This window comes from Crassostrea angulata, chromosome 3, assembly GCF_025612915.1.
Source record: "Crassostrea angulata isolate pt1a10 chromosome 3, ASM2561291v2, whole genome shotgun sequence".
In the NCBI taxonomy this organism is placed as follows: Eukaryota; Metazoa; Mollusca; class Bivalvia; order Ostreida; family Ostreidae; genus Magallana; species Magallana angulata.
In genome coordinates this window covers 57,161,405-57,188,091 of record NC_069113.1, presented here as the reverse complement: position 1 = coordinate 57,188,091, position 26,687 = coordinate 57,161,405, and the positions used below count along the sequence as shown (strand labels likewise).

Below are 26,687 nucleotides of genomic sequence, written 5' to 3'. Positions count from 1 at the left end.
TCAAAATAGGATAAGGGGGAGGGGCTTATTCCATTTTCGGAAATCGGAGAAATCGATTGCTTTATAAATCTATTGCTAAAAAGATATCCGTCTTACAAACATGTAAGCAAAGGTCATTTTTCGTTATCTTTATTCAAAGCTCATCTTATGTCCGTGTCTTGTTAAATATTACTTATAGATAAAAGGTGAATACACGTATAACACAGTAATATCATGTTTTATTGCAGACCGAAGTGGGTAGGGGTTTCTAATTTTACTTAAATCAAATATGACATATAAGCTGGGCTATGTTTTTTGATTTTGGTTTTTTGTTTTTGCTATGTTGGTGTTTTGAATTAAGCTTACAAACGAAATCCAAGTTAAACAGATATACAATCACGTGGGTCTTTATGACTAAATTCAGTTCAAATTGGTTAATGCAATTATCCAACTACGTCAGACCATATCCTTAACATTACCAAATACGACATTGTGTTAAGTGTATACAAGCTCCTGCTATTTTGTAAATTTACAAACTGGTAGTAATACACATATGTTATCGTAGCTGTAACTTAAACCAAAAGATCGGATCTAATCGAGTTGCCGCTCATTTGATACAATAGGACGCTAATCTGATGATCCGCGCCTGGTAACAAGGCATGGACCACATGGCTTTTTGGATCAAGTTACTGTAATGACTATAATATTATTATATACCGTTACATTTATTTAAATAAAACAGAAATTAGCAAAATTATCTTTTGAATCACTGTACATCGTTTTTTAATTAAATATAGCTGTTTTTAAACTACATCTCTAAAAATGAGCTAAAAAGCAAACGTTTTTCATTGTGTTACATAAACTGTCATCAGTTTCACAGAGAGGTGATATGGTATAGGAAATCCACAGTGTGGTGATGCGGAAAAGAGGACCACACCCTGTAAAATCCACATTATCAAAAAAAGTAAATTTATGGGTACAAATTGAAATTAAGTGATTTGAAGTATCTAAAAATACTGGGTGACAAGATGATTGTGGTTATTTTTAGTAGTTTAATTGGAAGAAAATGTCGTTTTTACGAAAACAAAAAGGAACTTTTCATTACTAGATAATGGGCAATAATATTGTTATATTGTCATATCTAAAAATTAAGGTATGGCTGATGGGTTAATCGTTGACCGCGGAGACACCCACCCCCCTAATGTAATCAATATATTATCTTAGTTTCTTCAAAAACAACATGCAGCGGATAAATTTTTATATGAGAGATTGCCATTACGTGTATGGTTTAGCAATTAAAGTTAAGTTCTTCAAAGTAATGAAGCATGAGTAAGGGTTTTAATACATGATATTCATTTATCTATTTAGAAAAGTATACATCAAACTTAGCCTCAGAGAGTAAAGGGTTTCAACCATACAAACCATGACTCTAGATTTACACAGAAATTCGGTGACATAGGGTATGATAGTGGAATATTTTAACAGCATTCGTACAGCCGCCGAAAAATGAAAAATATCATTTTGCTGAATAAAAAAATGGCAATAACAAACTGTGAACCATCTCAAAAATCCATAAAACGAAATACAAATTCAAAGCAAAGCAACACGGACCTCCAAATAGATAGAGAAATGATCAGGTGCTTAGGAGGAGTGAGCATCCTCTGCTAACTGGCCCCGAGGTTATAAAACTTTTTCCATACTCATACTCCAGCTCGGACCCCGTACTCCGAGTATGTGCTCCACTGAGTACGGCTCTAAAAACCGAGGTTATAAAAGTTTTGGAGTACGTTCTCCGCTGAGTACTATTTGGAGTATGCTCCAAAAGCCGATCGATGAAAATTTACGTCTCTGGAGAAAGACAGAGAACAGTAATTCATGTAAATAGTCCTGGCATGTAGGCAAACTGTACATGTATTCAGATTAATTATTTATCAACAAAATGTAACACATTATTTACATGTACATATTACCTTCTTCATCTGCAAGCATGGAGATGTGTCTGTATCTATAAGTTATGAATTTTTTAGCAACAAAGACGATAAATCCAGTGTAATTGGTAAAATTATCAACAAATTGTGTTTATGTCAAATCTCTCTCTCTCTCTCTCTCTCTCTCTCTCTCTCTCTCTCTCTCTCTCTCTCTCTCTCTCTCTCTCTCCCTCTCTCATGAGACTCATATGGTGATTCATGCATGTGATGATTAAGTATAATTATGTTGTAAGGAACGATATGAATATAAAAGAAAGAAGTAAGAATTAACACGGATATGAAGAGAGTATTTTAACATAGAATTTTGTTCGATATATCTTAAGTTTTCCTGGCTTTTTAACGATTTTGATATTTTACATGTCAGGAAAAGGTCAGAAACGACGCCAATACAAAACTGGAAAGTTACTGCCCCCAAGTGGAAATTTCTTAAGATATTTAGTGAGCAGTTCCTGTATTAGGAAAAACAGGGAAGAGTTTAATTCAAAAATAGAAACATATACTTGGGAAAATCACAAAAATACTGAAAAGATCCGTTTATTTTCACACTCATATGGTATACACTAAGGAAATTATATGGGTATTCCAATTTAATTGCAACATACTATATTTGCCTTTTAAAATTCTTGTGAGAAAAAAAACATCTAATATCTTGAAGGGGTGGGGGTTAGAATTGCATCAATGAACACATGCCAAAAGCCAAGGACACACGTAAAGTTTCTCATTTCAATATTTTTGGGAATGTGCACGAGAGTTTAAGAAAATTCACTAATTGAAATATTTTCAAAATTTCCAATATGAGGACCACGTTAAACCGAAACAACGTGTTCAAGGAAACTGTGTACTAAAGTTGCTGTAACCCTTTTCTCACTTAGTCAAGGCTTGAAAGTGTGTGTTTAGAATTTATACATACACGTACTGTGTCATTTTTAATCTTAAGTAACGTCCATTGATATTTTTGAGCAAGCCTTTTCCTATTCATCTTTAAAATTCGAAATACATGTGTTAATTTTGATGCATTTGACATAAATATTTGGTTACTTTAGATAAAAAAGGAATCACTATATGAATTATCTAAATAGTTACTTGCTAATAAAATAAAACAATTTAAGAGATGAATATTCCCACAGCTAAGCTATATAGAGAAAAATCTCTCACATGAAAATGCGAAGAAGCTATTTTATCATAAGTAGTACATGTATTTTCAATCGATTGCATAGATAATCCTCTTTTCTCTCTCTCTCTCTCTCTCTCTCTCTCTCTCGCTCGCTCTCTCTCTCTCTCTCTCTCTCTCTCTCTCTTTCTCTCTCTCTGAAATTCTAGCTTCTATCTTGCGGGTTATGATTAATTTAAGTGTTATCTTTTTTTTTTAATACATAAACAAGCTTTTAATTAACTGTAAATTACCCGAATTCTCAAGCAGAATTTATACGTCTATCATACTTAATGTTTTTCCATAACTGTGTATCTAAGAATAAAATTTGATGTCATAACACCAATTTTTTTTTTTTAAATATTCATTTGTAGAAAGATACTAATATAATACTTAATTAAGACTATGGGGTCACCGGGACCCACCATCCTTATATTCGAGCGTTTATAATCAAATGTTAAGCCAAACAATGCATTTCACCTTACGTATACTTAAACATGTCTATGCTCTCGATGTTTTAATTCGAAATAAATAATAAATATCGTAAGGTAGCTAATGTTCCATGGTCAAATTTCTTTGATATTTGGAAAATAAAAATCAAATACTGGATTATTGTTATTCTATGCAATCGATTGAAAATACATGTACTACTTAAAATAGCTTCTTCGCATTTTCACGTGAGAGATTTTTCTCTATATAGCTTAGCTGTGGGAATATTCATCTTTAAATTGTTTTATTTTATTAGCAAGTAACTATTTAGATAATTCATATAGTTATTCCTTTTTTATCTAAAGTAACCAAATATCTATGTCAAATGCATCAAAATTAACACATGTATTTCGAATTTTAAAGATGAATAGGAAAAGGCTTGCTCGAAAATATCAATGGACGTTACTTAAGATTAATCAAAGTACTGAGAGTACTGAAAGGCGGGGTCTTGAAAGTTTGAATTTGTGATTGTTCACGTTTTCCTCCATTATGTTCCAAAAATTATGAATTTGAATTAGTTATTTAAATCTATATGTAGTATGCTAAAGTTCGGCTTTTTGCAATTGCCTGATACTTTGTCATAATTATGCTAAATCCCGACCAGGACTGTTCTTCATAATTGAAGAAAATTGACACAACGGTATATTATGTAAAATAAGACCCCAAGAATTTTTTTAAAAAACTACAACTAACTGGGAAAATCAAAACAACTTTATTTAGGTATATGATTGAAATCGTTATATTTATTTATTTTGTGATCAAAGGAAAAATCTATTAGTCGGACGGTATCTGTTATACAAGGTTTATGAAAACTCTGAAAATTCTCAAACTGTTGAATTACCGAACAAAGTTAACATTTATATACCGATAACAAACACAGGCATCTGACGTTAGAAATATTTCTTTTTTACAATAAGATTATTCCAAGTACTATAACAATAAAAAAAAGTTTGTCGCGGTAGCCATTTTGACCTTCTCACCTGTCATGATTTTTTGCAGCGATTCATATAAAATTCATAGGTAAAAAATAAATTCGTTCGCCACTTACTACTATTTTGTGTAAACTCTTGCATCATTTACACGAATCGCGATATAACCGTTTCTAAAATTTTATTAAAAATCATACTCCAAATCATCGAGTCATCTGCTTTTTTAAATCGATAAAACTAGAGAATGGAGACCAAAAGTGAATGAATTACGTCATATTTTGGGGTAGACCTTTCCTGATTGGCTGTTATATATGATAATTGTAAATTGTTAAATTTAGCTATTAATTCAGACTTATTTGATTTTAAAATTTTAAAATATGCAAAGTTAAACGCTTTTAACAGTAAAATTAACAAATGTCGTAGGACAATGTCATTTCAGGGATCTTTGTCCTTTAAATACACCCTCGTTTATTAAACGCACAATTTCATGCGTGTCTTGGAAAAATGAATTTCGAAAGCGATTTAATTTCAAATTTTTCAAGGAGCCACAATAAAGGATTTGTAAATCAGATTTTAAAACTACGATAAAAACTTACTTTTTAAGGTCTTCCGTTTTCAACGGAAGACCTTATAGTTTTCGTACTGTTTCTTATTATTATTATTTTTTTCCCCAAATTTTGTGCACGCGATATCTCGAAAACTATTCGGCCGATTTCGACCATTTTTTCACAGATGATTGCCAGTGGTCATAATTCTAGAAGCTTTTTGAAATTTTGAAATCGTCACTTCCGTTTCCGATTTACGGCCGATTTTGTAAATTTTTACGACCAATTTTGTGCAGACATAAACTCAGAGACTATCAGAGATATGAATATAAATTTTCAGGATAGGTAGACCATAGATTGAAGTTGTGCACAATGCAGTTTTTTTATGCCAGTGGCGCAAAGTTTAGGAGCTCGCCTGGGCTCGAAAATTGGATACGAATTTTGAATCAAAATTTTCATACGCTTTGATCTGTATCTTTTTATCAGTTAATATTTTGTTAACATATATATAACAAAAGTGGTAGATAATCAAAAGTTCTTTCCAACAAATTCAACAAAAAGGGGCTGGCCCCTTTTTTAGGGGCCACGACACTTGTAAACTATAATACAAATAACTTAAAAACGATAAAGATTTTGTAATGCATTATAGAAGCAAAGTTGTTGATCGTAACAATATATATCAGGTAAAATCATTGCCACGCCCATTTATCACGTAATTAGGGAGTTTCAGGGGCCAAAGTTCTTAAACTTTGACGCAATATATCTAGAAAAGGAGACATATTTTGTAAAGCATTATAGAAGAGAAAATGTTTGCATTGATGATTCTAATCAGTTCCATTAATCAAAACACCAAAGTCTGTCCCCATTAAGGATCTAGAAGCTGGCCCCTAAAATATTCAATCATTTGTATCTAAAATATCAACAACAATTCTATATAAGTGTAAGAACAAAAATTGTTAGTATTAGTGAAACCTTTCGAATGAACTCAAGAAAAAAGGGGCTGGCCCCTTAAATTAGGGGTCAAGACACTCGTAAACTCTATTACAAATACCTTAAAAACTATCAAGATTTTGTAATGCATTATAGAAGCAACGTTGTTGATCGTAACAATATATATCAGGTCAAATCATTGCCACGCCCATTTATTACGTAATTAGGGATTTTCAGGGGCCAAAGTACTTAAACATTGACACAATATATCTAGAAAAGGAGACATATTTTGTAAAGCATTATAGAAGAGAAAATGTTTGCATTGATGATTCTAATCAGTTCCATTAATCAAAACACCAAAGTCTGTTTCCATTAAGGATCTAGAGGGCTGGCCCCTTAAATATCCAATCATTTGTATCTAAAATATGAACAACAATTCTACATAAGTGTAAGAACAAAAATTGTTAGTATTAGTTAGACTTTTCGAAGGACCTCAAGAAAAAGGGGCTAGCCCCTTAAATTAGGGGTCAAGACACTCGAAAACTCTATTACAAATAACTTTAAAACTATCAAAATTTTGTCATGCATTATAGAAACAAAGTTGTTGATCGTAACAATATAAGTTTGTAAAACTTATTTCCAAACCCATTGATGACGTAATCTGGGATTCTAGGTGACCAAAACTTAACTCTTAAATGTGCTGTATGTGATAAAGCAAAACTCTTTGTTAAGCATTTTAAAAGATATTGACGATCGTATACAATATCTGAAATGGAGTGGTAATCTGAAATTACATTGATATTTTAATCATATCGTTTAAAAATTGAACGGAAGACCTACTCGTTACTCGAAACGAGATCGTATCTAGTTATCTTCTTAAAATTGAAATAAGTCATATTCATTTACATGTACTACCACACGATAAATCAAAAATTTAAAACATAACAACCATGCGTTATCTCTGAATGCATAGGTCTAATATTAGTGCGAGATATTTATCAATGGTAGAAAGACCAGCTGAGTTTCTGATGAGAGGCATTAAGATATTGATAAAGAATTCGTTTAAATCATGAATATGGTTTTAAATATTGAAAATGGTTTTGTCCGTTATAAAGTTTAGAAAATGTCACATAACATTAAAACAAATTACATGATTGTTTATTCCAACTAAGCCGGACAACATGAACATTAACATTTAACTTGGTTCTTCAATCAATAAGATTGTATATATCAATTAATCTATTGGCCACCCAAAATGTATAATCTATATAGATTTTGCTTATAATGTATTGTTCAAAATTTAAATTCAGTTTAATTAACTAAAGAGTCAATGAACGAGAGAGCATATTCAGACTTGTTTTTATTTTCTATGTACAAATTTTTTTTAATGATGAACAGCAGTCAAACGCGTGTTGAAACACCTATTTAATATGTAGGACATCTTTGTATTTTAACCTCGGCTCGCGCTTGAAGTTCGGTATTAAAATTCACAACTTTTCAAAAATGCCACGATGCGTTTGGGAACTTTACTTTCGATTCAACCTTCAACCTCTTCTATTGATTTTATGAGCTCGTGCACCAGCTGAATTTTTGACGGCTTTGTGCATTCAGTTACGTAACTCCATTCCACAAAACACTACAACTATTGAACCCGAGCAAGAATATTTTGATCAATAAAGCTATTTGTTTATTTTCTTTATAGAATTCGGTTTACACCTAGAGGACTTAAAACGATCTAATGCGTGTTTTTATAATATATATTTACAGAAATGCATGAAAAGTTTCTGAACTATTTTCTTTCGCGTAGACTCAATTCATGTGTTCTTCGCGTGCCATCCGGTTTGAGACTTCGGCTGACAGTAAACCAATAGACGGGGTCACGTGACCCCGTCTAAAAATGACACATTATGTATGTATAAATTCTAAACACACATTTTCAAGTCTTGACTAAGTGAGAAAAACTTGAACCATCAATGAAACCCCACAAATTGTAGAAAGATACTAATATAATACTAATTAAGACTATGGGGTCACCGGGACCCACCATCCTTATATTCGAGCGTTTATAATCAAATGTTAAGCCAAACAATGCGTTTTACCTTACGTATACTTAGACATGTCTATGCTCTCGATGTTTTAATTCGAAATAAATAATAAATATTAAGGTAGGTGATGTTCCATGGTCAAATTTCTTTGATATTTGGAAAATAAAAATCAAATACTGGTAGATGGTTCGGAATGGATACTCTACCTTCCCGCAGTAAAATTAAAAAGAAGTTGCGGCTATATTAGACAAAGAACACATCTAGATCTCTGCAGCTACATGTAGTATGTATGGTCACCTAAGGAGCCAAATGTGTACGTCATAATTTTAAAAATATTGCCAATACAAAACTGGAAAATTCGAAATCTTATCTTTATGTTTACATCTAATGCCCTTTAACCTGCATTTTAATTACTTACTGCTGATTCTTGATTACTTTCTACATTTCCAAGTAAGATTGCTTTTTGTTAACTTTCAAAATAGGCTTTTATTATCTTTAATGGTCTCGATATTTCGAAATAAAAAGAAATGAACCTTGTTCAAAATTACTCTAAATTTCACAGCGCTTTTGACACTACAGAGAAAAGACGATTTATAAGCCAATATTTTCCACATGCAGACAGTAACTGTTCTATGAAAATTTAAGATAAACCACAGGAAGTAGGATTCGACCCCCCCCCCCACCCACACACACACCAACACCAACTCCTCTTAAAAATTTTTAGTTCCAGGGGTAGATCCAGAATGTATCTGTAAAAATTATTTATGTCAACATGCAACTTATTTATGTCGACATGTAACTTATTTATGTAAACATGCAACTAACGTATGTTGACATGCGGGATAAATATGTTGACCTGCAATTTATAAGCTGTATGTCAACATAACTATGTTGCATGTCGACATAAATATGTTGCATGTCAGCATATCTATCTTGCATGTTAACATAACTAAGTTGCATGTCGACATCAAGAAGTTGCATGTTAACATAAATAAGTTGCATGTTGACATCAATAGGAAGTATCTAGCATCTTGGATGTCACATGTTGGCGATATTTGAGATTTTTTTAAACTCTTACTTGACTGCAGTTTTCTTGCATGTCAACATAACTAAGTTGCATGTCGACATCAAGAAGTTGCATGTTAACATAAATAAGTTGCAAGTTGACATCAATGTGAAATATTTACATTCTACTGTGTTTTTCCATTAAATTCTGTGATCTTCAAATGCCTCTATATGCAACAAGTAGTCAAAGGTCAAATTGACTAGTTTTATTATGACGTCACAAACGTTGAACGCTGTAAACTGCAATGTCACAAGCGAAAAGCAAAGTTCACGCTTGTGGCTGTTACTGTGGCTCTTCCATTAATATTAACTTACCCTTAGGAGAAAATCGGAAATTTAAGGTATAATTCACATTTGCAGACAAGGCAAGAAGTTAAAAAATGTAAATATAAGCATTAAATCATGATTTTTTGAAGTATACACTCTAATAACTGCCGCGATGTGAGCATACAAATTTTACTCAATTTGTATGCACACACCGCGGCAGTTATGAGAGTGTATACTTAAAAAAATCATGATTCAGTGCTTTAGTGTATCTAGCATCTTGGATGTCACATGTTGGCGATATTTGAGATTTTTTAAAATTTGACTGCAGTTTTCTTGCATGTCAACATAGTTATGTTGCATGTTGACATAAATATCTTGCATGTCAACATGTTCATCTTGCATGTCGACATAATTAATAGAAAAATAACTTGCACACAAGAGCCAGAGATATGCCACCATACCTTTCTTACCCATACCTTTAAATTTGATTTTTTTTTTCATTCAAAGGCGCTTTCTATAATTTGTTACAGACTGACGTGCATACCAATGTTAACCCGATTTTGGAGAGGGCTGCATGCAGTTGTTTCGAAATAAAACCCAAAACAGCACCATTATTTGATTTAACAAAATCATGCAGCCAATACATTATCTGAAATTGAAACAGGTCTTTGTGATTCGTTTGAATCGATTCTCCGAAGTCTTACTTTTACTTTTTTCTTATAAAAAGAAATATATTATATTGATTATCAATCCGAATTTATATATAAACGAGATTTATAATGAGAAAATGCTGTTTAGATTTACATAGCTTTGCAGTATTTTTGCAACACATATATCTAATGAAACCTAAACTCGTTTTACAGTCATTTACAAAAGGAGGTGTCTATATTCAAATCTCAGGAATATGAACTTTGTTGCTACGTTATCAAATCTTCTGGAAAGCACTTTGGGCTTTACAGGATTTGATCACATGCCCAACAAAGTTTCGATATCCTTGTGAATATTTAGCTTGTTGTTTATTTCTGAATATAGAATAAAAGCCTTGATTTATACAAATTATTGTGATTTTGAATGTGTTTTACTAACGTTTAATACCTACAAGACAATACCAATCTTTAAACTAAAACGATTTCATATGAAAACAAAACCTGACAAAAACTGATGAAATGTTGATTATTGGTGTTTTATTTATTTACACTGTTAAGCATATGATCCCAAATCATCATTAATGACGAAACTTCCAAAATTTGCATGCATTAAAAAAACGCAAAATAGAAGAAAAAATACGCCATTATATATATATCGTTCAAGTTCGGGGACAAGGACTTTATTGTTAATGCGAACATGTCTTGTGCCTCTAAAAATGTTATATACAACATTACGTGTAGCGGATGCAACGAATTCTATATAGGAGAAACTGGAACAACCCTACGCACCCGTATTCGTATACACAAACAACACGTCAATCAACCCGAGTACAAAAAAATTAAACTTAGTGAACATCTTGATATTTGTGGCCACGGACAATTTTCAGTTTTTCCGTTTTATAAACTTTATACTGACAATGCAATTGAACGAAGGGAAAAAGAAAAACATTTTATAAAGTCACTAAAACCTTCGTTAAATAGTTTGATATAGACTGTTTCATCGTCTCTGATTTTGTTTTACTGTATATAACGCTATATAACTTTATTCTATGATTGTTTCCTTCAATAAGCATTATGACGTCATAGTATTATTGTTGACGTTATCACTAGGTAACGTAATTACGTCATAGTTTTAACGACTGTAAAACGTCTGAAGATTTATAACAATGAAAGCGCTTATGTTTTGCAGTTAGTGTTGCTTTTTTTCTTTTATTTGTTATATATATATATATATATATATATATATATATATATATATATATATATATATATATATATATATATATATATATATATATATATATATATATATATATATATATATATTATACAAATATTGACTGGGGTTGAGGGCAACATTGCTTATATTAGCCCCCGAGGGACGAAATATTGCCCGACGCTTCGCGTCGGGCAATATTTCGTCCCTCGGGGGCTAATATAAGCAATGTTGCCCTCAACCCCAGTCAATATTTGTTTTGTTATATGAAGAAACAAACTAAAATTAAAGAAAGTAATTGAAAACAGATCGCCGTAATTTTCTCAGCTTAACAAAGAATTCACGAATTCAATTTTGTGCAAAGTTCATTTCCAAAATATCCTCAGCATCAAACGGTCACTGGTGATATTCCGCCGACCGTAAGAATTAACATACAGATATTCTACCTGATTTTACTTTACAGTAATTCGCAAATCCTTATATCCGTTATGATAACAAACCGTCGCATTGCGCGTCCGTTGTTTACTTGCCTTGACTGACTGTCTATTATGACGTCACCTTGTTTTGGAGTCGCGAAGAGTTATTTACGTCATCGTTTACGAATCAACAAATCAGAGGCGATTATTTGAAATAGAGGGAATGTTCTTTAGATATTATTCCTAGCCGGTCAATATCCAAAAAATATTGACCGGTCAATATTTTTCGGACGAGCTAATATTACAGGTATTGACTATTTGTCTATATAGGGTTATATAGTGAGAATATACTACTGATTGTTATATTCAGTAGTATATTCTCACTATATAACTCTACATAGACGAATAGTCAATAATTGTAATATCAGCTCGTCCGAAAAATATTGACCGGTCAATATTATTTAGATATTGACCGGCTAGGAATAATATCTAGAGAACATTCCCTCTATTTCAAATAATCGCCTCTGATTTGTTGATTCGTAAACGGTGACGTAAATAATTCTTCGCGACTCCAAAACAAGGTGACGTCATAATAGACAGTCAGTCAAGGCAAGTAAACAACGAACGCGCAATGTAACGGTTTGCTATCATAACGGATATAAGGATTTGCGAATTACTGTGAAGTAAAATCAGGTAGAACACCTGTCTGATAATTCGTACGGTCGGCTGAATATCACAAGTGACCGTTTGATGCTGAGGATATTTGGAAATGAACTTTGCACAAAATTGAATTCGTGAATTCTTTGTTGAGCTGAGAAAATTACGGCGATCTGTTTTCAATTAATTTCTTAAATTTTGGTTTGTTTCTTCATATAACAAAACAAATGTTGACTGTGTTTTCGGGCAACATTGATTATATTAGCCCCCTTGGGACGAAAATATTGCCCTCCGCTTCGCGTCGGGCAATATTTCGTCCCTCGGGGGCTAATATAATCAATGTTGCCCTCAACCCCAGTCAATATTTGTATAATATAACAAATATAAATATATATATATATATATATATATATATATATATATATATATATATATATATATATATATATATATATATATATATATACATATATACATATATATATATATATATATATATATATATATATATATATATATATATATATATATATATATATATATATATATATATATATATATATATATATATATATATATATGCAACGAATCAGTAACAATCAATCATAAAATAAATACGTCATACCAATAATCACAAGTCTGATGAGAAGAATCCTTAAACATGCCATACTGCAGGGCGTCCTAGACAACGTTTGAAACAAATCATGATATCGATTTAAGTCCCGGATGTTAATGATACCAATATTGATTAAGTGGAGGAGCTTATCTAATTCTATAAATTCTAAGGTATTGAACCTAATGAATTTCCTTACCCTTAACATTCTAAATTTAAAGTAAGTAAGTAAAAAAATAGGTAAGTGAGAAAGTAAGTAAGTAGGTTAGTCGGTATTTAGTTTTTATGTATAAAAAACTGCATTTTGTAATGCTATAATACATGTCTCTTTCAATTGTGACTTCTACATGTATTTGGTACGCAGTTCCCTCATTAGTATGTAAATGTTATGTACATTGCAAATTTTCTTAGACATTACATAAATTTTACCACTCGATAATTATTTAAAAACAAAATCATCTGGTAAATTAAAGTTCAATTATATAACTTCAATTACAATCTTTAAAAGGAGAAAAACATTATGTTCTTTAAAGATTTGCATTTTTACTGGAAACAATTCTAAAAACTTTAAAATAACACTAACAATAGTCTTAAAATTCATCATGTATGCATTGATGATATTAAAGTATTTTCTGAAACGCCATTTTTAGATAAATAATCCCCAACAAGTTGAACACATTTTAAAAAGGTGGATTTATTAATAAAATTAATATTTATTATTTTATAACTATAATACACCAAAAATGTACCTTACCGAAATATTGGAGAACATTTACTGCAATGAGAATGCTAGTTTAATATGTTCAAAATTTAGTCAATAATAGTTTAGTTAAACACTGTTCGTTTTAATAACATGTCATTTTAAAAATGTTCATAACCTGAAGCCATGGATGAAAAACGTCTTGCCAAAAAGTTAATTATGTAATTTTGTTTATTTCTAAAAATCGGTTTAACTATCTAACTATCATTTTTAAAGGTAAACATTAACGAATAATTAACGAATAATTATGCAGATTGTCTTGTGTAACTAAATGCTACTTTAGTTCACTTATTGATAAAATGTATATACGTGGTATCATATCATTCAAAAAGATAATGTTGATTTCTGACTAATTTCAAGATGGAGTTTAAAATGTAGGGTAAAAGTACCTTACAATTCACAAGTAAATCAATACTAGCAATGAAATATTGTATTACATTGTACTACTGACTTCAGATGTTAATTAAGGACTTGGATGCAGAGAATGGTATTATATTGCTCGTTCTCATATTGCCATTTATTGTTCGTGTCTCACGTTGTAATCATCATCTCTAATCATAACAGGAAAACTTGAGTACTTGGAAATCATTAGATTTCGCGGAGGCTCAATTTTCGTGGAATTCGTGGGTACCTTTCATCCACGAATTAAAATCCTTCACGAATTATTAAATTAATAAAGTCATATTTTCTTTGTACGTTTAAGAGAATACACGAAATTACATTCCCACGAACCTGTAAAATTTAAGCAATCCACAGTTATTCATTTGTGATAGGAGGATTTATAACATGTTGCTTAATGAAATTTCTTTTTAACTTTTTATTTTCACCACACCATTGATATAACAAAGACGAAAACTTCACAATAAATCAAAAACACTTGTTAAATTGTTTATTATTCCAAGACTACTTAGTACATATAAAAGTAAAAAAATATTATTAATTTAAATAATCAACAATACATGATCAAGAAACGAATGAATATAGAAATTAAACATAACATAATCAACTGCAAGTGGTTAAAGAATTGTAAAACACAGTTGCATGTACTTTCATTAGTTTAAATATATTAAACTGGCAGATGACAATATTCATTCACTACTAAACAATTCATTACCGTCTTCCAAGGAAGACGGTATAAAGAGTTGAAATAATTTACAGTCTCCGGGCTGTGCACTTCCTCTCCTTTGTAATTGGTAGAAAATACATGATGTGAAAATTTACAATTATTTCATTGGGTGATATACTGTTCGGCACAAGGGAGCTAATTTTCTGATGATTGTTTTTACGTACGACTTAACAATTTTCGTAGATTTCAAATCTTAAAAAGTGAGAAAACGAAAGAACAATAAAAATGGCTCTAAGTGAAATTCGGGCATTCAATTTCTTTTAACTAGTTAAAGCAGTATCCTGTAACATTTCTTGAAATAATTTGTTCTTTTCTTTTTGTTTTGATTATACAAATACCAATGAAATTTCATTAGGTATGGCTAATATCAGTAAACAAGTTTGTATATTAGAAACGGTGAAACTAATATCAGTATAACTGAATGATACTGAATGCAGTTGTATTAAATTTGATTTTACTACAGTTATACAACCCTTCCTAAGATCTATTTTTACCTGCTACAGTCGATTTCAAAAAAATAACACGCTATAAATAATTCAATTTTAAGCACGCATGCTTTAAAAGGACATATTTTAAAAAAAAGTTAGGCTCGCTATTGCATAGAGAAGAAGGCGACATTCATATAAAAAATAATTAAATTGTCTTTGATATCTTCTTGCTGTTAAGAGTTTGCTCTAAAGACGGTAAGCTTTTTTAAAAAGCTAAACTTGTTTCATACAAAAGTTCCAAGTGACTGAAAGTCTTCCCTAGCTGATCACTTTGGGAGGAAAAATCCGTCTAGGCTGGGTAGCTCGGGACCTGGTTCACGGGATACCCCGGCTGTTGCTGCACCGTGTGGTTTGGATTCACTGTCTGCTGCATCGCGGAATTGACCACAGTAACACCTAAAATGGTTTAAATATCTGGTACGATATTCATCACTCAAATATGTCTTAATAATAAATTTTGTCTTTAAAAGGAACGTAAAGCATTTTGATTTTTCTACCTTTAACCTTTTTATCAAAATTATTGGATTATGAATTTAAGCTTTAAAATGCAATGTTTTTTAAGTCACCTTATTCACTCGTGTGACCTATAGCTGCATGTATTTGTTTTTGTCCGTCGTCGTTCGTCGTACATCGTTCGTCGATAATCGACTTTCGAACATTTTTAGCTTCTCCTCTGGAACCACTGGACCAATTGCACCCAATTTTAACATAACATATATCATCTCGGGGGAAGGGAAGTAAACATTGTGAAAATTCGTGGTCCCTGTTTATTTTTAAAAATCTCAATGTGTGCCCTATGATCTTATGTACTTTGATGTGATGTGTGCTGATGAAATGGTTCTTTTCTCTGAATCAATTCATTGAAGGACTTTTAGATGAATTAAATGAATATTATATCGCATGGAAACTTTCGGTGAATGTTGCTAAATCCATAATCGTTATTTTTTGGATGGCAAGGTTATTTTTTGGAGGATGGTAAGGTCAGAAAAAATGAAAAGTGGGTTTTCAGAGACAAAAATCTAGAAATTGTTAATAATTTTACATATCTAGGTAAAACTTTTAATTTTGATTTTCGAAGGCTAAAAAGCAACTAGCTGTGCAAGCCAAAAAAGCTACGTTCTTATCGAAGAAAAATGTCAAAAGCATGTATGGTAACCATAAAACTTTGTTATTTTTGTTTGATTGTTTTGTAGGTCCAATTGTTATTGATGGCCCCGAGATATGGGGTACACAAAAAGATTTAAATGTTGAAATATTACGCTTAGATGTTTGTAGACATATATTAGATGTTAAGAAATCTACATGTACAGCAGCTGTTTATACAGAGCTTGGAAGGTTTCCTTTGCATTACCATAGAAAATTCTCATTAATCATATACTGACCTAAATGCCAACAACTGTATTTTGTTAATTATAAACTTTTATGACAAATTGTTCGATGATGTTGAGAATCATAAGAAAATTAATAGGGTTTTTGATGTTAAAAAAAGTCAGATTTTAACGAAATTTGGAATGCACAGAGATGCAATGAAGGTACAGTATGTATTATCAATCAAAGAATATTTGACCAAGCAAAACAAGAAATATTTGCATGCATTGAAAAATTCCAGTAAATGTTCATTCTATCGATACCTTAATTCACAACATTGCTTACAAAACTACCTTACAAATCCTATACCTGTTATGTTTCAAAAATGTATTTTCAAAATAAGAATGTCTTCTCATAATCTTGCTCTTGAAACTGGTCGATTAAGTAGAATCACCAGAATTCAGAGAAAATGTATATATTGAAATATCAATTGTGTGGAAGATGAATTTTCTTTTTTTTTGGTCAGTAAATGTCAAAATTATTAATAATATTAGTAAGCATATTAATAATAGTTTAAGACTACAAAATGATTCGTTTCCATAAGTTAAGTATATTTTTTATTCTCTTGTTCCACTTGCACATTTATATGATAAGTGAATAAAAAATAAATGAAGCTAAAAATTAGTTTTTCATTGCATCTTTGTTTTAAACAACTTACATATAGACAGAACCATAAATAACTCTTCATTTTACATCCTTTTTTTGTATTTCAAAACTGCAACAGTTACATATTATCTCCATTTTTGATATTGTGTTTAAAAATTTGACTTATTTCTTTCCAAAAGTCAACTTATTGTGAAACGTTCCTTACATGTGTTAAAAAAAAATCCATAGAAACCTCAGATACATTTACAAAGACTAATGGAGTAAAACGAATCACGATGTTGCAAAACCTGGAACTAGTTAAACAAAATTTTTATTCAGATTAAGGTTTTTGAATGGTTTTTATGTTTTCATTTCATGGCGGTTGCAATAAATATTAAGGTATTTTAAAGACTAATTTTTTTCAGGAATCACTTCTTCACTGCTGAATCACTTCTTGAATGTTTGAATTTTTTAGGGCATTGTATTTAGTTATTTACATTTTAAAAGGGAATTTTAGATTATGATGCATTGTTAAGCACATTATATGTGTGCACATGAAAATTACACGGAAAGTATTAATTTTTCAGTGGATTCTAGTAACTCATTGCACAATTAATGGAGATAATGGTTTTACTTTGCACCTCATTTTCTCTTCTATCAGAAATGTACAGAATCCTGTCCAGATCATACTAGTGTCGTTTACAAGGCTAATGTTGGTCAAACCTTACTACACTTGAGAGATAAATCCACAGCACCATAAAGCTACAAAAATGATTTTATTAGCCTTGTTATGATAATGCACATGAATTTACATTGCAAACGTTACACTGCAGTAACTCAGGTGACCGACAAGACCCATGGGCCTCTAGTTTTACATTAAAAATTAGTATTTAAGGTGGCAACGGTCTGTGTTTTTAAGCGGATAAGTTCAAGTCAAGGTTCAGTGAAATTTATAACTAGTATTGATAAACATCAAATAATATCGTATCATCCCATCAATTGAACCTTGTCTCACGATACCTGTTGTAAATATATAAAACTCACCTGGGTTGGCTCCTTGCACGCCCACCGACTGGCTCCTACAACAACATGCTTTACAGCAACAGACACACAGACCAACAATCAGGGCGATGCTTCCTATGACGATCAGTGCAGCCGCCCACCTATACAATGTTTACAATATCGTCTACCATAGTAAGTAAGGAGTAAGTAAAATTATTTAAACTATTATTTATATTCATCCGTTTGTTGACTAAAAGAAACAGCCAAGTCGACTTCTATTGGTGTTATGAGTCTAATATCATCATGATTATTTCGTGCAATCAGTGATTTTTTCCTAGGGTTTTAAAGGTTTTGACCAATCGATGAATTGGATGTGTGTATTTTACTTATGTCGGGTTATACAAATCTATGAATTGCAATTAATGTCCATAATATAGGGAATCATACTTAGTGGATGATATTATATCAAGTATTTCTAAAAAAAACCAACAAAAAACTAATCGTTATGTAATCCTTTCATCATTTTGTGTGAAAGGCATAAACTCAGGTTTATTGGATTTACATATTTCACGTAACTGAAGATTGTTGTACTTTTTATTATTCATTATTAAGTCATAAAGACTTCAATTGATATTCAGGTACGAGTAAAGACATGCGATTAATATTGGGGAAAATGCAGGTTTGGTTTTATCGCCTCTGTAAATAACACTTTCACTATCCCTTTGACACACACAGTCCATTTTCACATTTAACTAATCTAGTAAACAAACAATCCTTTACCAAAAACGACTTTATGTTTGCATCTGATGAAGTTGATAACAATTTACTTGTGGGAAAAAATAGTGCCTTTTTGTTATGAAATGAAGGTCATATGGATCGAACACTTTCATGTTTGACGTACATGTATCTCCGATCAAATGTGTTTTCTTTCCCGAAAATCTTATCTTACAGTATAGAGCACTGCGTTAGAGCGTTATTTACGAATCTGTTAATTGTTAGTTCGAATCCCGATGGGAGTATAGCTTTTACCCTTTTAGAAATATTTCAAATATATTTTGGAAAAAATATTCTGTAAAATTTGAATTTACTCAACCAGTGAGAGTATATTGATTATAATGAATTTTATTCATCTTAATATCGACCTAAATTTTGCTTTGTAATTTTAATAACAATCATGCTTCCGTCTATCAGTACTCGCAGTACTTTGTTTTTTTCTAAATGCACACTTAGATTTCAATATTATTCAGCTTGAACCAATAGAAGATATAATAAGTTCCGTATAAGAACATGGCCTGATCTAAACTGTGAATACCATATCTAAACGAAGCGAAGTTCTGTTTCTATTAGATATACTATAACGATGGTTTATAAACTTACCCATTACTGTGGAAATAATCAACACAGTAGTCGGTTCTCTCACTAGATGGTACTTGTAAAAGGCCATTGTCGCAACAGTCAAACTTCACTATCTGATCGCAACAATAGTTGCTGCACCACTTCTCATCATTGTATTGTAAGCGGAGGTCATAATGGGCCTTGCAGCACTCACCACAAAATACAAACGCCGGGATACCTACAAAACAAATGTGAGTACACTTACACACAAAAAAGAAAATATTATGATTCAACGTGTGCAAATATTATACAAAAAAACTGTGGTTTACTACCGATGACAGATATTACAATCAAAAACGAGAAAGAAAAAGGTCTATGATTTTGATATTCCCTTAATAGCTGGCATTTCCCTCTTAATAAAATAATATGTTTCAACGCTACTCCAGGTTCAAACGTTCTGTTTACAGTCGTCGAAAATCTTCAAATCTTCGAAACCATTGTGTATGTACATATATATAATATATACATAAAGTAGCCCCATATGTTAGTGTATTTATCAAATCTCTTGCGGTTTTTAAGGAATATTGAAAACGAACAAAAGTTTTTATGTAGACAATGATGGAAAATATACAAAAAAACTTTAAACATTTTCCAATCTGTGCTATTCATTTTAAAGCCCACCCGGCTTTAAAGTATAACTACACATACATTCAGAATAGCTGCAGTTATATTTATCTCCTTTAAAAGAAGAGGCATGTGTTAATTTGTATAGATTTTTATAAATATATAATAGATTATACCTAACACTTTGAATTTAAATTATTACGTTAAATCTGGTTGTTAAGTTGTTGACCGTTAAGCATCTTTAAGCTAGTTTTATACTGTAAACAGGGAAATTTTCGCCTCCGTTTTTATTGCCCCTTTTGCCTTCGTTGACTGTAGGCGAATTTAAGACTGTATGCGAATTCCAATGTCTCAATTATCTCTTTTTAAACTTTGCGGAGCAAAACGGCTTGCAAGTAAAGATGGGCGAAAATAACCGTGTATACTGTACGTTTCGAAAACGTTATCAAATATTGAAAACAAATAATTAATAATACATACTATATTGATAACAAAGTTATGTAAACTAATGAATGGAAATCATTTAAAATCAGTTTTTCGTGACTCCATTTGCTTCAGAGTTTTTGATATTGCAATGATCTCATCAGGGTTGAGGTTTGACCCCTTTCACGTACGAAAAATTCTAATAGGATAAGAGATGAAACATACTTATGCCACTATTTGTATGTGGTTGCAATGGGAGTTCGGAGTTTTCTTTAAAAACATTTACTTAGTTGAGTGATGTGCCCTATCATTCTTGTGAAAATAAAAGGTCACATGAAACACACTCAAACATATTATTCAAGAAGATTGAAATAGAAATTATTTAAATGTCCCCTTAAATGTTGCTGGTAAGATGAAACGTGAGTTCATGCGAGAGAAGTACATCAACATTTTTTAAATTTTTTTAATTAATCTTTAAGAAGGTGTTGCCTGTCTTTAAAAAACACAGAGAAAATTTGATTTTTCCACATCGTAAATAAATTTTAGCATTTTAAATGTGGAACTATTATTACAAGAATAACCCTTCACACAACTGACGTTCGACTATTCAGTTACAAATACCCCTTCTATTGTAAACAACAGTGCTTAAAAAGTGTTGTATTTATACACTAGATTACACTTAAATCCTTTTCAGTCGTTTTCAGTTGAAAATCTGTTTTGTTGGTAACTAGACTTTGTTTCAGTTTTTTTCTCTCACCAAATTAATTTTGATTTTGATTTACATGTAGTTTTTAACGGCGCTTCAGATCAACTGACGTGCATACCATTGAATCCAATGTAGCTGAGTGCGATAAAGGTATAGTGATAATTCGTTATCAGCAATATTCAGTATTTAAACGTGTTTTCTGAAATTGAAACTTTTGTTTCAAAAGTGGAACAAGTACCATGTACAGTCCTCATCATATCACCATTTAATTCCACAAATCCTTAAACTTACTAACAATGATTACAAATATATCTCAGAACTAATGTTCCATCAGAAAAATTTAAGGTCAAACGACACTGTTCTCTGCACAATTTTTAAACGTGGTTAATGTTTACAGCACAGAAAAAAATTATCAAGTGAGTATTCAGAACAATTATTTCAAAATCTAAGATATATAAATACACTATTCCGTGATCTTCTTGAAACTGATAATCAGTCTTGCTTCTTTTTCACTCTAACATGATACACTTACACTTCAACTTGAGTAAACTATTAACAAATAACTCATTTAATTACTCAAGACTAGAATCAATGTTTTCATGTTATCATAACTTGGTGTATCGCTATTATGTCTTGTCGGTGTAAAGTAGAAATATGTAGAATAATGACCGGGGTCATTTTTCGACGTAGAATAATGACCCCCTAGTCATTATTCTACGCAGAAAAAATGATCTCTTTTGCCTAAAGAATAAGTGTCATTTTCATAATCAAAGTACTGTCGGGAGTTGAGTTTATCTATTATTATTCATTTTAAAATACGATACAATGTATGTTACGTCGCTTGGCAAGTAGTTTATGATCAATCTTTGAATTATTCACATTTTTGTAATATGAATTCTTGGACTTTTCCGACAAGAATTGTTAGAAAAAAAAACCCGTTTGTATCGTGTTGTGTAATGATTAAAGGTAGAATTGATTCCATAAAACTATGTATAAGTAATCGAAATATTCAAAAAAAAAATTGTATAGATCCAAGCAATAATCAACTAACTTCCCGTTCAACCAGATGCTCGTTTGTCTCCGTTAATCTCCAACAAGCAAGAGAATGTGTACACCAGGTCACGTGATAGCTTGATGACGCGACCTCTAAATATAGAATGACTCTCTGCCTGTCGGAGATTTACGGAGACAGCCGATGGTTGAACACTCTGGCGTATGAATACATACAACTGCAAAAAAATATCTAAATTGTTCGTACTATTTAACATCTGACTATTTTCAAGGTATTCACAAATAAGTTTCTTAAAATCCAATGCTTCAAGATACATAACATTGAATTTATCGATTATTTTCAAGAACTAAATCTTGTCAGCGGTGATAATTTGTGCTTAGGTCCAAACACTGTTTCACTTTCGGTTTGCCAGAGTGACTGCATAGGAGAGTTGATTAAAAATCAACTCCCAAAAATGAGCCTATTCTACATGAAGAAAAATTACCCCTGTAAAATATTGACCCCTCATATATATTAAAGTTTTATAGTATGATTTTTTATTATTTTTGAAATAATCTTGACAATGTTGTAATTTTTACCGCATTTTACAAAGTGTATCAGAAATTAAATTCATATTTCAAATAAACCTTAAGCGAAATAAGGGGTTTATCTTCCGACATAAAATGATACTGCTTGACGTATTGTATTGGGGTATAATTATCCCCATACAAATGCATTACCTAGAATTAAATGATGGGACCAAAATTATGAAAAGTTCGATCCATTGTTAGGCATTAGAATCATGCTGAAGCTAGCAGCCACACACAGCAGCCATTAATCCAGTAGAATCTAACGTCCAAGAAGTAAAATCATCAAAGTACTGAGAGCACGCGAACAGAAAAATTACCTTTATTTTACTTTATCATCGGCATACTGAAATTAATATCATAATGATAAATCCATTAATAATTTGTAAGAGCATTGACAACTTCAGAGGCAGTAGAGATCGCCTGGATAAGAAATATGAATGCGTCTTGTGATCAAAATCAAGGGAGATATGATTAATTAAACCCATCGAAACCACCTGGTGGTACTCATACAGCCCAAATTTGAGACCTGGAAATAATATCTCCGTAGGTCTCCTGCACTGCCCTGTAATTTGTTTGATGTACACTTTTAAAAAAAGGGAGATAAAGGCCCACCATTTACCACAATATCGTTGTGAAAAATGACAAACTTCTGGTGAGCTAAATGGACACATTTAGATATGATTCAACGCCTAATTTCATTTAGATATGATTCAAGCCCTCAGACGCCTGATTTCAAAGTCAGATATCTTGGATACGAGATAATATATAGAGAATAATACATGGCAAAATCTGTACCACAACCAATATCAACCCTCGACCAATATCGGCCCTCTGGCCTTCGGTCCTAATTAAAAAGGAGCACGATTTAGAATATCAGCCCTCTGGCCTTTGGCCCTCGGGCTGATATAAGAGTCTTTGGTTGATATGGGATGTGATACAGATTTTGACATGTATTGTTCTTTTATTATATATTTGAATTTAGAAAGCTAGTTTTCATTTTCACGTGACAAAAAAACAACTTAAAATTACTTTATCTCTGTCTCCAAACTGCGTATTTTCGACGTTTAAATGTATTGTGACTTCATCTATATTGTAATGTTCAGATCATGACGTCAAAGTTTCGTCTTCAGATATGCGCGGAAAAAGAGGATAAGAGTCTAAGTAATCTAAATAAAAGGAGCAAATGTGTTCCGGAAAGGTGTAATAAAGAGCGTGATAAAGGGACTTGGACACGATTCGACATTAAATTTTCAAAGTTTATTTTTCCATTTTTAATGTTTAAACTGATAAATATAGAAGTTTATAATCTTATGTCAAAATTTAAATGTCAAATATTAAGTCATAAGCAAGATACAGAGTTAATAATTCTTTGTTTTGTAAACAAAGCTCGAATGTTTTTTCATATGTGTTGTATTGGTGTAAGTTTCAATCTAATGTATCTTTTTTTGTTGATAATAGTATCTATAAAGGTATTGAATGAGTTTAAAATGTTTTTACATGTCATTTTGTCTATGAAATAGTAATTCTCTACATTACATTTTTGTAAACAACTATAAGACTCGAGCTTTGTTTACATAACAATCAATTCTTACCTCTGTATCTCGCTTGTAACTTGACTTTAACATTCAATATTTCGGTCAATCATTTAAAATGCACAGGTTATTATTTTATACATAAAAAATAAAAGTACAATTTTTGAAGTCAAATCGTGTCTCTATAAAAGGTGAAATAAAGTGTGATGATACGGGGGTGTGATTAAGGCGCGTTTTTCTGTTCATATCAAGGGTGCAAAAACCCTGTAATTTATACCAAGTATATAATAAAACACTTTTCTATTCTTGTTAACAGCAGGGGTAAATTTTCTATGGAGGTCATTTCTCCACATGTTTTACATAAAGAAAAATAACCCCTGGATCTTCTTTCTTCAGAAAAATCAAATTACTCTTCAGCAAGGGGGTAATGTCTAAAGAATTATTTTTCTGATGGTTATACGCATTTTAAGAAACAAAATCATTGTTACCATGGACTTGATTTACAAAACTTTTTTTTAATTCCGGAAACCAGTCAATACAAACTAAATTCAAAAACTGAATTGAAAAAAATATTCACTGCTAAGGTATCATATCATAAAAAGTATATGTTTATCAAATGTATCAAACACAATTAATGAATGCAACTTTATAAATGCATATAAGCCCTTTGGCAGAAATCATCAATGTCACATATATTTCATGGACTTTGTAACATTTTCACTTCAAAAAATAGATCATACCAAGTAATGCAAGACTGCCGAGAAGAATCCTTAAAGATGCCATGCTGCAGGGCCTCCTAGACAACGTAAAGTACAGATCACGCATATCAGAACCCGGATGTTAAAGATATCAAAATATGATGAGGGGGAGGGGCTTATTCCATTTTCGGAAATCGGAAAAATCGATTGCTTTATAAATCTATTGCTAAAAAAATATCCATCTTACATACATGTAAAAACATGTCATTTTTTCGTTATCTTTATTCAAAGCTCAGTTTCTTGTTAAATATAACTTAGATAAAAGGTGAATACACGTATAACACAGTAATATCATGTTCTATTGCACACCGAAGTGGGTAGAGGTTTTTAATTTTACTTAAACGAAATATGACATATAAACTGGGCTTTGTTTTTTGATTTTGGTTTTTTTTTGTTTTTTCTATGTTGGTGTTTTAAATAAGCTAACAAACAAAATCCAAGTTCAACAGATATACAATCACGTGGGTCTTTATGACTAAATCCAGTTCAAATTGGTCAATGCAATTATCCAACTACGTCAGACCATATCCTTAACATTACCAAATACGACAGTGTGTTAAGTGTATACAAGCTCCTGCCATTTTGTAAATTTACAAACTGGTAGTAATACACATATGTTCTTAAGCTGTAACTTAAACCAAAAGATCGGATCTAATCGAGTTGCCGCTCATTTGATAAAATAGGACGCTAATCTGATGATCCGCGCCTGGTAACAAGGCATTTTTGGATCAAGTTACTGTAATGATTATAATATTATTATATACCGTTACCTTCATTTAAATAAAACAGAAATTAGCAAAATCATCTTTTGAATCACTAAACATCGTTTTTTAATTAAATAAAGCCGTTTTTTAACTACATCTTTAAAAATGAGCTAAAAAGCAAATGTTTTTCAGTGTGGTACATAAACTGTTATCAGTTTCACAGAGATGTGATATGGTATAGGAAAACCACAGTGTGGTGATGCAGAAATGAGGACCACACTCTGTAAAATCCACATTATCATAAAAAAGTAAATTGGTGGGTACAAATTGAAATTAAGTGATTTGAAGTGTCTAAAAATACTGGGTGACAAGATGATTGTGGTTATTTTTAGTAGTTTAATTGGAAGAAAATGTCGTTTTTACGTAAACAAAAAGGAACTTTTCATTACTAGATAATGGGCAATAATATTGTTATATTGTCATATCTAAAAATTAAGGTATGGCTGATGGGTTAATCGTTGACCGCGGAGACACCCACCCCCCTAATGTAATCAATATATTATCTTAGTTTCTTCAAAAACAACATGCAGCGGATAAATTTTTATATGAGAGATTGCCATTACGTGTATGGTTTAGCAATTAAAGTTAAGTTCTTCAAAGTAATGAAGCATGAGTAAGGGTTTTAATACATGATATTCATTTATCTATTTAGAAAAGTATACGTCAAACTTAGCCTCAGAGAGTAAAGGGTTTCAACCA

At 31.5% G+C, this 26,687-nt stretch overlaps 1 protein-coding gene across 1 annotated transcript; it reads right to left on the bottom strand.

The window, feature by feature from the left end:
• Positions 1–14,568: 14,568 nt before the first annotated feature.
• Positions 14,569–25,281, bottom strand: LOC128177811 (uncharacterized). The gene is made up of 4 exons (XM_052844677.1): positions 25,207–25,281; positions 19,643–19,838; positions 18,308–18,426; positions 14,569–15,706 (listed from the first exon to the last, which is right to left on the bottom strand). The coding sequence occupies exons 1-4, from the start codon at positions 25,247–25,249 to the stop codon at positions 15,600–15,602; spliced, it is 465 nt and encodes a 154-aa protein (XP_052700637.1). The 5' UTR covers positions 25,250–25,281; the 3' UTR covers positions 14,569–15,599.
• Positions 25,282–26,687: the final 1,406 nt, after the last annotated feature.